This window comes from Leguminivora glycinivorella, chromosome 4 (assembly GCF_023078275.1).
Source record: "Leguminivora glycinivorella isolate SPB_JAAS2020 chromosome 4, LegGlyc_1.1, whole genome shotgun sequence".
Lineage (NCBI taxonomy): Eukaryota > Metazoa > Arthropoda > Insecta > Lepidoptera > Tortricidae > Leguminivora > Leguminivora glycinivorella.
Window position 1 is genome coordinate 5,829,185 of NC_062974.1, and position 17,291 is coordinate 5,846,475.

Consider the following 17,291-nt stretch of genomic DNA (forward strand, 5'->3'; position numbering starts at 1 on the left):
GTATTGGACCGCGAAGTACTGGTCAATGTGTCATAAGATGATCGAATTACCTACGACATGAACACTAAAGAAGTAAGTACCTATAAGGTTCCAGATATTTCGATTTTAGTGCACTCAATTTCAGAACGACTACGTACATTATATAACTCAAATTTATATTTTACGAGTATGTCAACTGTGTACATGCAGGTAGTGTTTGTAATATTGTCAGTAACAATCTGTGTGAATCCTTAAAGACATCTGACACCTGTTTGATTCACTCAGCGCTGAAACCAAAACATGGCAGATAAACATCCTCTCAGAGGCAAAACATTGGCTGAGGTTAAGTTAGGACATGGCGGCGCGTCCGCGACAGCTACTCTACCGGCAGCGGCGGCGGCGCGTACGCACTGCTGCCCCCACTCTATATAGCCTCCGATGCCCGCGCGCTCTTCAGTTTTAACCACACACTCCGAGAGTACGCACGCTCACAATGTTCTCTCCGCGCTTATTAGCGGCCCTCGCGTTAGTAGCGGCAACGACCGCCCTGCCCACCACAGACAAACCCGCCTACCCTCGGCCGGTAACCACCATCACCGACGATGACTTCGACGACTCTCCCTGGTTCAGTTTCCCGATGTTCGGAAACCTCTTCGCCCCTCTCTGGAAACTCTTCCCCAGTTTCGCCGATATCGGACCTAGGGTTGTCACTGATAGCAACAAATTCCAGATCGTCGTAAACGTAAAGGATTACAAGAAGGAAGACTTGAAGGTGAAGACGAAAGGTGACTTCATATTCGTCCAGGGATCTCATGAGGCCAAGCAGGATGACCATGATGTGTTTGCCAGCCAATTCTTCCATACTTACACTCTGCCATCGAACTCCAGTGCGGCTGATGTGACCGCTGAGCTCTCGAGTGATGGATACCTGACCGTCAACGCTCCGTTGAGCTACGTCGCTGAACGCGCTAAGGAGTCTGGAGATCGGGAGGTTCCAATTAAGGAAACTGGAGTGCCCTACCAGAAGGAGAAGCCTGAGAAAGAACCGACGACGCCACCGGCCGCTCTGACGACCGAAGATGACCGAAAAGAACCGACTACGCCCTCCGACCGTGAGGAGTCCACAATTAAAGACAACAATATCCCCCTCGGTAACGAGATTGCGCCATAGTGATTTAGATCTAAGATAGCATATAACCTACTTGTATCGTAATAAATATTTTTTTAAGAACCAGTGTTTTTCTTGCGTGTTGATATGCAAGAGCGTGTGTGCTTAATGGCAGTGTATGGTTCTGCATACTGTATGAGCACCGGCTCGCACCGGCAAGTACTTTAACAATAGAGGTTTGTTTCTAAGCCTTTTTGGGTTCAAATGTGTCACAGAATACATTATACCCCATCTTGTTTAGGAGGACATGTTCCTATTGTCTCCTCTAACGAGGTTTTATGGCGCATTTTAATTGCTTTGTGGCCAATTCAGTTCAGAGCTTCCAGACATTTCGAAAAGTTCCATCGTTTTGACTGATAGACGATTTATTGTTTAAAAAAACTACTATATGAAATAAATAATGTGATGTTAAATTTAGTGTTTAAAGTCTATAAAACCATGACGTAATTTTGGTCTAGGTATGCATTATTCATTTTTGTGCTATGAACTCGTACGTGAGGTAACAAGCACGTACTAAAAGCATTAGAAGTCTGAATCAACCGTTTGATCTGAATCAACCGTTTTATCTCAGTTTTACGATCTTCGCCAAATGCTTGGAAACATTAACTCCGATTGTTTCTTCAATTACGTCACAGATTTTTTCAGTAAGCGATCTCCAAATGTTTTTTTTTATTTAAATTTTAGTAATATTTTGAGTTGTTGTTATTATTTAGACTTTTAAACATAGATACTTTAGGTACAATTTTTTTTTCCATTTTTTTTTCCATACTCAAATAACTCAAATTTTAAGATACATAGTTACTCAACATTTATAATATCTACGGCTTTGCACAATATAATAAATAGTACTATCGTACAGTAGGGCCACTCCCGCTCACCGCTGAAAGTGCCACCCACGCCCTCTCGGTTACCTCACAGTTACCATCAGTCAAAAACGCGAACAGTCGACCTGTCATATTTCACTCATACAAGCACGCGTTCACCTGCATGAGCTTAGACTGTGTGCTAGGAACGTGCCTCTTTCATATATTTGATCGCCAGTGTCCAAGGTGTGGCTTTGCACTGGTTTGGTAATCTCCTTTATTTAGTAGACTGTTTCTAGATTGTGCAATAAAAATAACAAACGTTTTTATCACTCGCTATAAACCTACACAACTTAGTTATGTAGCAAGGAACTCTGTACGTAATTTACCAATAACTTGGTCTTATCTTACATTGCTTCAACAAAAGTTGATTAAATTTAGTTTATACTTGTAACTACGAGGTAAAAACCCGTGGCAAATGTTAGATTGCTAATACATGCACTACATACAGTACTTTATTGTAAATATAAGTTTCACAAATCGATTTATGTAAAATACATAGGCCGTTTGTTTATCATAAGAAAATTTTATGAACTTAAAGTTTAAAACTAATCATGATTTCAGACTCCAGGTGAAATATGTAAGGATTAAGTACAAATTATAGAAGGCTAAATAATATAATACGGAATGAAAGAAAATTAAATACTTTATTGTTACATGAGAAATCATACTAGATGGAGACTGCGATTTGATTTAGTTTTATCACGAGTTCAACATGAACATTATTTGATAGGATGTTTGACTTATTTTTAAATTTCATACATGTTGCCAAACATGTCAGGGCCAAACTCGTGTCGTGGTAATCTTGTTTTCATTTCGAATTTTAGCTAGAGCCAGTCCACGATGAGTTGGTATAGTAAACGTCACAATTTCAGTGAAGTTTGCCGTTTGTAATAATCAGACGTAACTTTTCCAGCAATTTTGGTGCAGCATTGCCGCTTTAAAGAAATATAATAATTATGTCGGAAGCCAGTTGGAACAGTTAGGGTCCCCCACATCTAGCGTCTCACGAGCGTAGCGTCGGGCCAACTGTATGGAAAAAGACGTCGTCGCGCCGATGCAGCGTCAGGCTTTGCCATACAGTTGGCCGGACGCTACGCTCGCGAGACGCTAGATGTGGGGGGGGCCTAAAACACATATAAGAATTCCTTTATTTCTACCGTGCTGCACCGAAATTGCTGGAAAAGTTAAGATGTCTGTGTACGTAGCCGAACGCACAAACGCTCACGATAATATATCTCTTTTAGCTATCTATCTCTATCGCTCTTGCGTATTGGCGCGACAGAGCTAGACTACATTTCTGCGGCGCTTCGCATCGCAGAAATGCCATTCGGCTACAGGGCTTGGTACCTAATTCATACTTACTAATATTATAAATGGGAAAGTGTGTGGGTCTGTTTATTTGTCCGTCTTTCACGGCAAAACGGAGCGACGAACAGACGTGATTTTTTGAGTGGAGATATTTGAAGGGATGGAGAGTGACATAGGCTACTTTTCGTCTCTTTTCGTCTCTAGCGAAGCCGCGGGTAAAAGCTGGTATGTAATATTTATACCGGCCAGGCTATCAAAATCGTTTCCAACTTATCTTCTACTAATTTTTCAAATACTACGGATCCTCTAAACTCTCGACAAGAGGACAGATTTTTCTCAAGTTGCTTGACCCTTCCCTCCATTTTGTTTATTTTTAGAATTCCATCGGCAGGCCGGCTCGTTAGACCCAACTGCCGGCAAACTAATTTAATTTGGTGGCAATGGACCTGGAAAATCAGGCGTAAAGACCGCTAGGGCGCTGCGGTCATATGGCGTGATTGGGTCTAATTTTAGGTTAGGTCTTCTAGAATTTGAACAGTCGAACGGCCGTTCTAGAAAAGTAACGAATATTGTGTCATTTTCTACGCCCCAGACACTATAATGACATTGCTTTGATATACATAGATCTAGTATACATCCGTAATTGGGGATAACGGCCCAGATACGAGTAGGTACTATCATGAATAATAATATTTTGAAATAATAAAATTTCAAGTGATAGTGCAGGGACGGAAAATGAAGGAATGGCGGCCGTCAGGCTTGCAACGCACCTCCAACACTTCTGGTGTTTCGGGTGTCCATGGGCGGCAGTGATCGCTTACCATCAGGCAACCTGTTTGCTCGTTTGCCGCCTATCCCATAAAAAAAATAATGGACTTAATTTTAATATGCATAATATATTAGCTTCAGTATTTGTGTTATTATTGTAATGTAGATATTGTAGATACTTATTCACAAAATTGTCACCTTTTTACACTTCCAGATAGGACACACATATAAGTAAATACATAATTATTTAAGCTTTATTTTTACATGAATACGTACTACATGACGCATTATACGTTATTTCAATATTGCAATACTTTTGAGTTCAAAAAATTTATCTAAAGACATGGAAAAACTTGGAAATCTAGAGATTTCTTATATGAGAACGAGAGTTACAAAAACTTTGCGATAAAAATGGTATAACATGAAATATACTTGCCGTTATGATACGAGTAACAATTAATTTCCTACCGCGTAGGATATGTCAAAATCAATGTCCATTTTCTGGATAATTAATATTTCCTGTAGCAGTGCTGTCACAATACATAAGGCATCCTTTAGATAGGCTCGCTTGATATAGGATGTACATCCTGATTTAGATTTTCCTTTAGGTTCCCTGGTACATTAAAAATGTAAGTATTTGTCATTAGAAATATTCGCGAGATTCATATTTTCTTTAAGAGGAGTGCCGTCGGTTTGCCAAAGTGCAGTTCTTAAAAAGGCGCAAACTTAAGAAATATGTAGTTACGGAATTCCTACACTATTTTTTTGTGGCCGTTTTAGTAAAGAAAAATTAGTTCATGTAAAGAACTATTGTTTACCGCTGTGCATTGACCATGTAGGTACATCGCATATTATCAAGATCCTGGCAAGTCTCATCCAAAAGTGCCCCGCAATTTTTCCGATGCTGTATACTTATACATATATCCAACGAGCCAAAGGACTTATGCATGTGTACAGTACAGAGAAACAGATAATTAGAATAGAATATACCCAATATGTTTAGCCTAAGAAGACACACAAATATTTACATAATAAACTGTTAAGACCAAGATAAAAGAACAAAGTACCACGAAATTACTTCATCTCAGCATATTGCTAGCGACTACCTCTGATCTTCCGATGAGACTTTTAGGTGAGAAAAATCAATCAAATAAGTACTAAACGATTACGTATCGTAAGTACACAAAGTACATAAACAAACATCATCAAAATACCAATGACCTTGACTTTGACTTTAAATGTTTCCATTGTTTTCTCTGCGCGAGCGCATCGATGGATCAAGGTCGCGCAGCCATAGAAAAACTAGTGACTAGACGATTCTAAATCGCTTGCTTTGCATTTTACCGGATACTTTAAAAGGCCAACTAGTTTGTATCTGAACAAACTGACCAATTACAATTAGTTTTTAGGCATTTTGCGAAAAAAAATTCAAAAACTTTTTTTTCTAAAATAGGTACTTAAATTTATATTTTTCTTACTCAGAATCACGAGCCCTTTCGATCCGCCTAGGCAGAAAAAAGCGTCTGTAATTTTTCCACTTTGTTACCATTTTTAGGGTTCCGTAGTCATCTAGGAACCCTTATAGTTTCGCCATGTCTGTCTGTCCGTCCGTCCGTCCGTCCGTCCGCGGATAATCTCAGTAACCGTTAGCACTAGAAAGCTGAAATTTGGTACCAATATGTATATTAATCACGCCAACAAAGTGCAAAAATAAAAATGGAAAAAAATGTTTTATTAGGGTACCCCCCCTACATGTAAAGTGGGGGCTGATATTTTTTTTCATTCCAACCCCAACGTGTGATATATTGTTGGATAGGTATTAAAAAATGAATAAGGGTATACTAAGACCGTTTTTTGATAATATTAATATTTTCGTAAATAATCGCTCCTAAAGGAAAAAAAAGTGCGTCCCCCCCCCTCTAACTTTTGAACCATATGTTTGAAAAATATGAAAAAAATCACAAAAGTAGAACTTTATAAAGACTTTCTAGGAAAATTGTTTTGAACTTGATAGGTTTAGTAGTTTTTGAGAAAAATACGGAAAACTACGGAACCCTACACTGAGCGTGGCCCGACACGCTCTTGGCCGGTTTTTTCAAACACTTGTCCAGCGGTTACAAAGTGGAATGTGTGCAAAATAATAGAAAATGTTGAGACCATTTTTTTTGTCCTAAATAGATCGAAAGGGCTCGTGATTCTGAGTAGGAAAATCATAAAATTTATCTACCTTAGAAAGAATTTAATTTAGTGATTGTTCACGCGAAAATGCCCTTTTAACCCCCTACGCCAAAACGACTTTTAACTTTCTTGGTGTCCTTAATATTTCTTGTAGGCCTATATAATATTTGTATATTGTTACCGTGGTGGGAGTTATGGCTTGACAAAAGCACAATCGTGAGTTCCGAATTGTCAATGTTTTGGGCTTTATTATTTCTATTTTGTTTTAAGAATGCATAATGCATGTGTGCAGTTGATTAGACTGATGATAACTGGTTTGAAGTCAAGTCGTAAACATTGGCTGGGACGACCAGTTGTCTTCCTTGTGAGGTAACAAATTACTTATAGCAATAAAATAAAATAAATAATTATTGCACATTAACTGCAGACCTTGGTCGATTAAGGAAAATCCTTGAAATTGTCAATGAGATGTAAGCTGATGCTCGTCGCTTTTTGTGAAGACGAATCAACATCTAAAAGAAATAGACTTGAGAGTGTTGAGTTCTACATGTATCTACTGAACACGCCTACCATATAATAACCGGTGGACACTCTATTTAATAATGCAAACATTGTAAAACATAGAAAAAATGGACGAGTTACATTTGTCCCCCAGTCGAGATTTGCCCCACTGCTGTACCTAACTTATACTATAACAATGTCGCATGCTCAGTTTTGTGACTCCAAACAGGCCGATGGCACAGTTATTCCAACCGGTACATGCAAGGCCTGCTGTTTTCGCATCTATCGTGCGCAGCGCCCGTGACGCGTTGGCGTATTCCCTGTTATTCAGCGTGACGTGAGTCGAACCTCGAGATGGACACCGTAGTTTTTTATTTCCGTTAAATTCGACACATCGGCATCGTTAGGCTCATTAACTGAAGCTACCTGGTATATTCTATACCCAAAGATGATCAAGTATTATACAGAGTTCCTGTCAAAGTAAAATGTGTAATCAAAGTGCATAGATTGCTATCTTTCGACACATGCTTAAAACTTTTGAACCTCAGTTTTGATAATTTGACCCATATTGTTAGCTTGAATGTATTAAAATGTCAAATACTAATATTAGCGCCATCTAGCCGAGCGTGCCCCAAAGGTGTAACACCATCTAGGCCTCCGTACCTTTTCCTATATATGGTCCTGAGGTACGTTTTTTTCTTAGACTGTAGCTGTCTATACGGAGTTATTTCAAGTTTAAAAAGAGTCACTATAGTAATACCATGGCTAGTTTAGACAGCCTCCAGCCTGATAATTTAACCCTAAATTGCATGATACCTTTGACTCAAAATGTTATATAAGGTTACCAAATTACTTAGTCACGAATATTTTTGCGACTGATAGTACCCCGCTCCTGGAACTTATATTTAAGTATGAAACATCATAGGTTTTGTTATGTTTTTTGGACAAAACTAAGAAACAAATGTGGTGAGTTAAAACACCCTGTTAGTAAAATAATTGAATGAGATCTCTCTAGACACTGTTAACGTGATAAAAGAGACAGTACTAAACATCCTGACAGGCAATTACATTATAGGGGATGGTTATTTCAAAAATAAAATATTTTTTTTTGTTAAGGAAATGAAAACAAAAAAAATCATAGGAAAATTTTGTTTAAATTTCTAGTGAAAGTTAATTGTTTTGATGTTAATTAACGTCCCTTAATATATCCGTGACTAATTTGGTAACAGCCTATAGAATAATAATAACACAAAAAATGTCAACTTCGTGTTTTAATGCTTCCTTTTTGGAGGGCCGATTTCTGTCTGAAAATTTACGCCCGATTGATTTAGCAGCCTACTGGTATTCTAGATTTCGCAAATTATAAATGCAGATATCAATCGCAATGAAAAATTCAACAGTGATCAATTCGGGCCAAATATGGTACTCGTCGAACCCACATTCCATTGGCGGTCCAATACGTTACCAATTAGGTAGTCGTAATATGGTACCTTCCTCAATAATAAAGGAAAAATTTATAAGTATGAGTATAATAAAATTCGATCTAGAATATTCGAACCGCTAAAACTGACAGAAGCGTTTGGATTAACAACCTTGCACGCATGTACCATTCTCTTCATTTCTAGATGCATCCATACCAACTCCACAGTAATTTCAGCACTATCACGCCTACATAAGACTTATGTTCAACTGGCTTGATTCCTGCATTTCCTTTCGGTAAGTTACGCATGCAAATTTGAGCTCAACATTGTATTATCAGGATCTAAAGTCGTTCGCCAAGTTTTGCAATTTCCATTATCGCTAAATCAGAATATATTAAAATTAGATCGATTTGGAATATTTAAATATTTATTACTTTACCTTAAATTCTTTGATTGTATTCAAAATAGTAAGTATAATAATAAATCATTTAGGATATTTAATCGATTTAATTTGCCATGTAATTACATCCTGTTGACTGTAAAAATGCATCGGTAGATTTAATCTTAACATTACACATAAGTGAAAAACATTTAGTAAAGAAATATCGTAACTCGGTATCGTTTTATTAGTCATATAGGATCGGTCGAAAAATAATCAAAATTAGTTTGAATATTTTGGAAGTTGAAATTATAAAAACGAAACGATGCAGACTAATGATAATCATTTGAAATTATGATTGTCATTTTAAAATGATGGTCCATGGTACGTTTGTAAGGTCGTGACAATAATATATAATACACAATTAATATGTGTTTTTATGAAATCTGTGCCAGTTCTGATTGTGATAATATCTTGGGGATATCCTTTATAAATGAAGGAAAAAAAATAAGAAAAATACAACTTTTTAAACTTTTTATTCAAATAGATAAAGAAATATTATAGGACATTCTTGCACAGATAGAATCAGTCTCACGGCCCGCTAAGCTCAAAGAGGCTTGTGTTTTGGGTACCTACTCAGTCAATACTTATATACCTAGAAAACATCCATGGCTCAGGAACATATGTCCTCATCACACAAATTAATGCCCTTACTGGGATTGGAACCCAGGACAGCACCTTAGCAGACAGAGTCACTACCAACTAGACCAGACCGGTCATCAAACCATAAATAGAACATCTATTTCAGTTTGCAATCTAGAAACTTCTAAAACTGGTAACACAGTTTAACTACCTGAACACTGAACATCAAAGTTACATAAGCAAGTTATAAATTTGACAACTAATTCCCAATGCATATATAACTTTGTAATTGATTGATCGCTTGCGGCCATGACCGCTCTCCCCAGGGAGCCCATCTAGGGCCGCTGTTGTTCCTATACTGCCATACTAAGCTAAGTAACTCTCAAAACCTAATTATATAAAAATGGAACTAGATACCAGCTTACCAGGACACTGAGATTATTTAAACTAAGGGCCACTTGCACCAACGAAAATTATGGATTAACCCGAGGGTTATCCCATCATTTTATATGGAATTTGACAGGTGACAGCCTACTAACCCTGAGTTAAGTGGTTGGTGCAAGTGGGCTTAAGAATCCTATATAATAAAGTTTGAATCTTGAGGACGTACTAAGTCAAGCAGCGCTATCTCAATTTAACTTTTTGTCAAAAGAAAGAGTCAAGTCATTCCTTTCAATGGGATTAATTGGGAACTTACATCACGTTTGACCTAAAACTGTGTGACCTAAAACAACCACATTTGAATGGAATTGAGAATAGGATTTCTTGAGACTAGCCTAGCTAATGTTTCTCATTAGAAAAACCGATTCAAAATGAAAAATCGTGATGAAAACTGCGACGGTTCGGAAGTTTAAGTATAGAACTCTATTATTTTAGGTTTGTTCTACCACTATTGAAAACTTTCAACCTTTATAAGTACCTAAACGAAAAAATCTTTGAAATTGCTCCCAATAAAAGTAGGAGTTTGAAAACATTAACAACAAGATGTATTTCGTCACTACTTTTAAAAAATCTCGTATCTCACGCTGTTCCTCAAAGTTAAAACGCAGTAAGACTATATGCATTCCATACATACTTACTACAATTTTCTTTTCATTGACAGACGAAGATACAAGTTTTTTTTTAAAAGTAGTGACGATTTACATAAAGTACAGCGGGACAAATCTCGACTTGGGGCGAATGTAACTGGTCCATTTTTTCCATGTTTTACAATGTTTGCATTATGAAATAGAGTGTCCACCGGTTATATATGGTAGGCGTGTTCAGTGGATACATGTAGAACTCAACATCATAGTGTAATAATGGAAAAAATGGATCAGTTACAATTACCCCCAGATAGATTTGCCCCGCTGTACCTTACCTACTTTAGTAATTTACTGTAATTATCTTATTTTCAAAACATTAACAACAAGAAGTATTTACATAAACGTAATTCAAATGGTGACCGTGTGGTGACGGGTTAAGAATTTCACCACCCCCTTTCTTCCCGTGGGTGTCGCAGAAGGCGACTATGGGATATGGGTTAAATTGTGGCGTAGGCGAGAGGCTGGCAACCTGTCACTACAATGTCACAGTTTCGTTTTCTTTCAACCCCTTATTTGCCAAGAGTGGCACTGAAGCTTTAGTAGTTTCATGTGTTCTGCCTACCCCTTTATGGGATACAGGCGTGATTGTATGTATGTATGTATGTATGTAATTCAAGTTTGGATATAGGACAAATCTTACGCCAAAATTTGTCATAATCTCATGAATATCTGAGACACCTGTCGCGGCTTGAGAAATTACTCTAATATTAATGTTATAGACGTTAATATAACGTGTTTGAAGCTATAGTCAAGGATTACTAATATAGGATTTACATACTTCATACTAAGAATCGTACCTCGATTTTTTAGCGCCACCTATTAAATACTACCATAACTACACTGATGATGCCTAAATGTTTTTTTTTTTTTTTCAAAATGTGTATTGACGTGACACCATGATTTTAAATAAATTTATTTAATAAAGAAATTTGTTCTTATAAAAAATAAAAACACGCAAAAATATTTGGGGAAAATATGATTTTGGCTACTTCCAGGCTTCGAATAGCGCCATCTAGTTTTAAGCCTAAGAGGCCCATACATTTCAGGTTTCTTTTTTGTATGGGCTTTGTCAGTCCAGTATTTAGTAGTAACGTTGGCTATAGAGAATAACCTAGCCACAAAATTAAAATTGTGAAAAAAAAACCCGATCTAGAGGATCGTTTTCCAACATGGCTAGAACACTCCCAACTAATTTAGCTTTTAAACAAAAACAAACTAAATCTAAATCGGCCCATAGACAGACACACAGACAGACAGACACGTCAAACTTATAACACCCCGTCGTTTTTGCGTCGGGGCCCCGCGGGGGTTAAAAAGTGACCCCCTTTGCATAAGTTTGTAAGTAGGCAAAGGTGCTCAACGAATAATATTGCTGAGTGTACTTTCCACACAAAAGTCAGAAACCACAGACACTTTCATTTCGTCGCAAAGTTTCTATTGTTTGTTTAACCGATTGCGCCCGCATGCCGCAATCTAAAAGTAAATATACTATATTATAATCTGAAAAACAAAAGAACCTGCGGGTCTGCTTCATAAACATTTTACTTTACGTAACATAAGCTTGAATTGCCAGACAAATAAGTCTTGGAAATTGAAATTGTACGTTGATTTAGATACAGTGAAACCTGGATAAGTGAGACTTCAAGGGACGACAAAATTTATCTCACTTAAAGAGGTATTCCACTTATTCAGGGTCTCAGTTAGATAGGTATAATACAAAGTTTGTCTCACTTACAGAGGGTATCACTAATAGAGGCCAGAATAGTGGATGTGTCAGTTATAGAGGTGATAAGGTGTTTTTCATATAGTTATTATTAGTTGCATGCTAAAAGAAAAGGTAAATAAGCCTTTAAATAATATATAAGACATGTCATATGTCATTGTGTCATAGAAATTTTATATTATGAAAGTTATATTTTATATTTTATTTTATAATTTTTATGTTACAAATCGAAATTTTAGTTTTAATTACTTAAAAGAAAACCCTTAAACTCACCTAAACACAAAGAATCAATCGCGTAAAGAGTTATTAAAAATATGGAAATAGATTTTCAATAAAGTCCAAGTTACAGAGGTCATAGACTGACTGTATCTCAGATACAGAGGTAAATTTCTATAAAATTCTTAACAAACAATTAAGTGAATATACATTTCAAATATAGTCTCAGTAACAGAGGTAAAATACACGCTCTGTCTCACTAATAGAGGGAAATGTGACTAAAAAATCGAAAAGGCTATCTCAGTTATAGAGGTCTGTTTTGTCTCACTAACAGAGGTAAATCGGTGCGAAAGTGTCGGGACCGCACCTTGGGTCCCAGCTAAAGAGGTTTCTCACTTATCCAGGTCCCACTTAACCAGGTTTCACTGTATACTATTTATGAAACGAGATAGTTACTTGGCAAACCTAGGTATAATAAGTTAAATACAGTATCGAAATATCAGGAACTCAATTAAAAAAAAAACAAAGAAATACCAAAAAATTGTAAGCATAAAGTACACAATAGTTATTTGTTTTACAAGGGGAGTGAAACACAAAATTTTTCATCACATTAACACTATGAAAATATGAACTGTAAAACATCAAAATAAATTAAATACTTAAATTTATTTAACGTTTATGATTTAAAATCATCATTTATACACGGAAAAAAATATTTTAACAATACTACCAGAACGTTTAGTAAAATAGATTTATCGTAACTGATACTACAATCTCGTAATAAAAACAACTGTATTGTTACGTTTACTATATCTTGAATTCAATAGAACTAAGCAAACATTAATATGCACTAAACAGTTCTGTTTGAATTACATATACGAGAACTCTAGTTTTATTTACAACTAATAGAATAAAGGTTACGATAATTCTATTAACAAGAAGCTTCTTGTAATGCCAAAAAAATAAAAATTATCTTTACAATCTTAATCTTAGCGGTTACTATCACAGTATACTTCCTGTAACTTTTTTATACGTTGCCATTACTTTGTAGTTCTCGTAAAGAAATAAAAAGAATATTCTTGTAATGTAAACTCAACGAAGAGTTATATTTAAAAATATTAAGTTTGTATAAATATGTACGCATCGCTGTCAACTCTATTATTTGTATCGTAGCGAATGCCATCGCAGTATAGTTGATATGACTGTTTTATAAGTTGGTATTACTTTGCAGCTCTTGTAAATAATGACAATAATATTCTCGTAATGTATACTGGTGAACAAATAGTTCTGTTGAAAAATTATTTAGTTAGTATAAATATTGTGTTTCGTTTTTGTAACGAAACGCCATGTTTAAGTACCATTGTATATCTTAGTGAATGCTATAGCAGTATAGTTGATTTTACTTTGCGCCTCTTGTAAAAAAATAACAATGATATTCTCGTAATATACACCGAAAAATAATTGTTATAACAAAAATATTGTCCGCATAAATAAATGTTTTGCTTGTGTAACGAAACGCAATGTCATAGTGCTCGCGGCGTGGTCGGCGGCCATTTACGTGTCATGAGAGATCATGCGTGGACGCGGATCGCAATAGGTTATATTATTTATCGTTAAACGTACTCACTACGTATTATCCATTAGTTTGGTAGTTTCCATTTTAGGAAATGGATGAAGAGGTGCAAAAACTCTTGCAAGGATGGGAGATGGCAGAGTTGGCAAAAGCAGGTGAGTCATGTACCGTACATGTAGAACTTAGTAGATAATTAGAACTTAGTAAAAAGGCATTTAATGTTGTATTCATTTTACATTGCATACAAATTCATACGACATTACGTGGGCAAAATCTAAATACTGAACTAATAAGGACTATCCACGATAAAAAGTGGTCATACATAACATGATAAATCCTTCTTCCTGAATGCACATTTTGAAGCAATATTATATTTTGATAAATCTGTATACATAAAACTATATAATAATTAAAGCTATTCCTTATAATGCTTTAGTGTGTCTGAGGTTTCGCCGAATGTATACCATCAAGCATTTCATTTCTTGTACAGTGTTTTTTAACAAACTTCACACGCTTCCTGGCACAATTTTATAAATATTTATATTTTTATAAGCTGTTTTACACACATTAGAATGACATCTTAGCAGACAAAAAAATACTTTTTGAAACTCATTTCGAATTTTGGGAGTCAGGAAGACTGTCTACTCCAAGCACTGACAGTTGTTTTTGTATGGAGAGCCAAAAAGTGTCAAAAAGTCGAATTCAGCAAAGTTAGAAAATCTCAGTACTTTCTTAATCTGATTACAATCAGAAAAATGATTACTATCGTAAAATCAGTATGTAATAGGGTATATTTTGGCTATTATAATTAAACATTAAAAAAATATTTTTGTCATTAAAACTGTTGTACTTAAAGACTGCAAGAAGACACTGTACAAAAAAATATTGTTATCATGAGATACATACTGCTAAAATTCATAGGCCACCTAAAGTTTATAATTTGTTTGTATTTTTATAATGTAGTTTGATATCTACAAATTATTTGACAAACATGCTGCTTATAAATTCTCATTGTATCAAAAGATTTACCATGTTATATATGACCACTTTTTATCGTGGACAGTCTTTATATATATCTGAAGTGGACGTAGAATATTACTTATTGTAAAATTTATTCATAGAAATTTTAATGTCTTTTTCAGATGATTTACAATGGTTGCAAGTTTCCTGTGACCCATGCCATACTGTGGAACAAAAGTGGAAAAATTCTGCAAAATATAAATTTTGGACGAAATGAAGGACGGTTCTATTAACACTGACGAATATATGAATAAAGTCTTGCACTAAGGATCGTTGAAATATATTTTTTAACAAATTATATAATTATTTTATTTACTTTCAGATTCACCAATTTTCACCGCTCATAGCATCCATTCCATATGCTGGGTGACCCAGGTTTCCGGATCCCAGTTTCAACTCTAGGCTTCTGTCTCTTGGAACTGGTCCTAGCAACCTGCATTTTTATCGGTAGGTACCTATGAATTTGTCTGTGCACTGTATAGACAACTAACATTTCTTGTAAATGTAAGAAAAGGTTTGTTGTCTATACAAGGTGGTACAGTAGGATTAAAGGCTGAGCCACGCCAGATACGTGTACGTAGACGTGCGCGTAGCGTACGCGGTGTAAATGACGAATCCTCATTAGAGATTACACCGCTTGTGTGACGTGTTTCCCGTGTGTGTCTAGCGGTGTATCATCTCTTTTGAAGATTCGTACTTTACAGCGCGCACGCCACGCACACGTCTACGTACACGTATCTGGCGTGGCTCGGCCTTTAATCCTACTGAACCACCTTGTATAGACAACAAACCTTTTTTTACATTTACAAGAAATGTTAGTTGTCTATACAGTGCACAGACAAATTCATAGGTACCGATAAAAATATAACACGTTAACGCAATTGTATATTTATTAGAGAGTACCATAAATGCAGTTGCTGTAACTAACTTTCTTGTTCTATCAACCATTTAATGAAGTTTAAATAAATGAAGAGAATGTAATATATATCAGATGACTTGTATTCTTAACGATACCTATTATTGGCCTAACTAAAGTTTTTTTTTATTTTATTTTTTATTTATTGTTCAGAACACATACAGTCATATATCAAATAACATAGGTAGCAAACATATATAAGGTATAAAAGACCTGGAGGTTCATAAATGTTTTTAAAAGTAGGGTATACATCAAAAACATGCAAATGCGTCTTTGCGAGGAGAAAAACATATGATAAATTTACTTTAACAACAAAAGTTTAGATCTAATAAGTCCTTTTAAAGCTGGAAGTGAATGCATAAATGGATCGATGTCATAGAAATATTCATTGTAATTTTTAGATACACGTTTGAAAAAAGTATGCCTAGAATAATTAGTACGTGCGAAACTCACATAAAACAAATTTCGAGGACGTAAGGAACGATGCGGTACATTAAACATAATATTTTGTAGTAGATTTGGGCTATTAATTTCATTTTTTAAGATTTTAAATAAAAACATTGTGTCTATAAAAAGTCTTCTATTACAAAGAGAAATTATGTTGAAATGCTTAGCCGACCTGGCTGATGACTCAAATAAAGTGCCGGTTCTGTAACAGAGTGCTCGTAAGAAAACATTTTGTATTCTTTCTAGGCGACTAATATGGATATGGTATTGAGGAGACCAGATCACAGACCCAAATTCCAGAATACTCCTGACATATGAATTAAATAGTATTTAAGGGTGCAGGGGCGCCTGAAGGGTTTACTCATTCTTAGTATCATACCTAAATTTTTGTAGGCTCGGTTACAAATGTTGTCAATATGAATATTAAAATTAAGCTGTGTGTCCATAGTAATACCTAAATCTCTAATAGAACTAACTCTAGTTATCTTCTTTCCATTTATTAAATAATTAAAATTTATTATATTTTGTTTTCGGGAGAAAGTAATCACAAAACACTTGTCTAAGTTTAGGTATAGATGATTATTGCTACAATATTCATAAAAACTGTCAAGATCATGTTGTAAGACATGACAATCCGCTTCAGAAGATATAGCTTTAAAAATCTTTGTATCATCAGCATAAACAAGGTGTTCCGAATTTCTGAAGCAGGTTGCCATGTCATTAACATATAAAATAAAAAGAAGAGGACCAAGGTGAGATCCTTGTGGCACCCCTGAGGGCACTGGCAGAAAACGAGATGTATAACCCTTCAGTGCCACAGCCTGGCTTCGGTTCCTAAGATAAGATTGAATCCACCTGAGGAGGTCACCGTGAATACCGAGCCTCCGGAGCTTCTCAATTAACTTAAAATGGTTAATTTTATCGAAACATTTCGAGAAGTCGGTATACACGGCGTCCACCTGCCAGCCGGATGAGATTTTATTTAAAATAAAATCAGAGAAGTTGAGAAGGTTTGTATCAACACTGCGGCCACGACAGAAGCCGTGCTGATGTTCTGAAATATGCTGATAAATAGTTGCAGTTATTTCTGTGGTGACAATT

The 17,291-nt window shown here is 35.8% G+C and overlaps 1 protein-coding gene across 1 annotated transcript; it reads left to right on the forward strand.

Annotated features, from left to right (window-relative positions):
• The first annotated feature begins 423 nt into the window (after nucleotides 1–423).
• LOC125225457 (alpha-crystallin A chain-like) lies at nucleotides 424–1,210 on the forward strand. The gene has a single exon (XM_048129192.1). The coding sequence runs from the start codon at nucleotides 473–475 to the stop codon at nucleotides 1,148–1,150; it is 678 nt and encodes a 225-aa protein (XP_047985149.1). The 5' UTR covers nucleotides 424–472; the 3' UTR covers nucleotides 1,151–1,210.
• The last annotated feature ends 16,081 nt before the right edge of the window (nucleotides 1,211–17,291 follow it).

Coding starts and splice junctions, on each gene's coding strand:
- LOC125225457 (XM_048129192.1), top strand. CDS start 473: ATGTTCTCTCCGCGCTTATTAGCGGCCCTCGCGTTAGTAGCGGCAACG.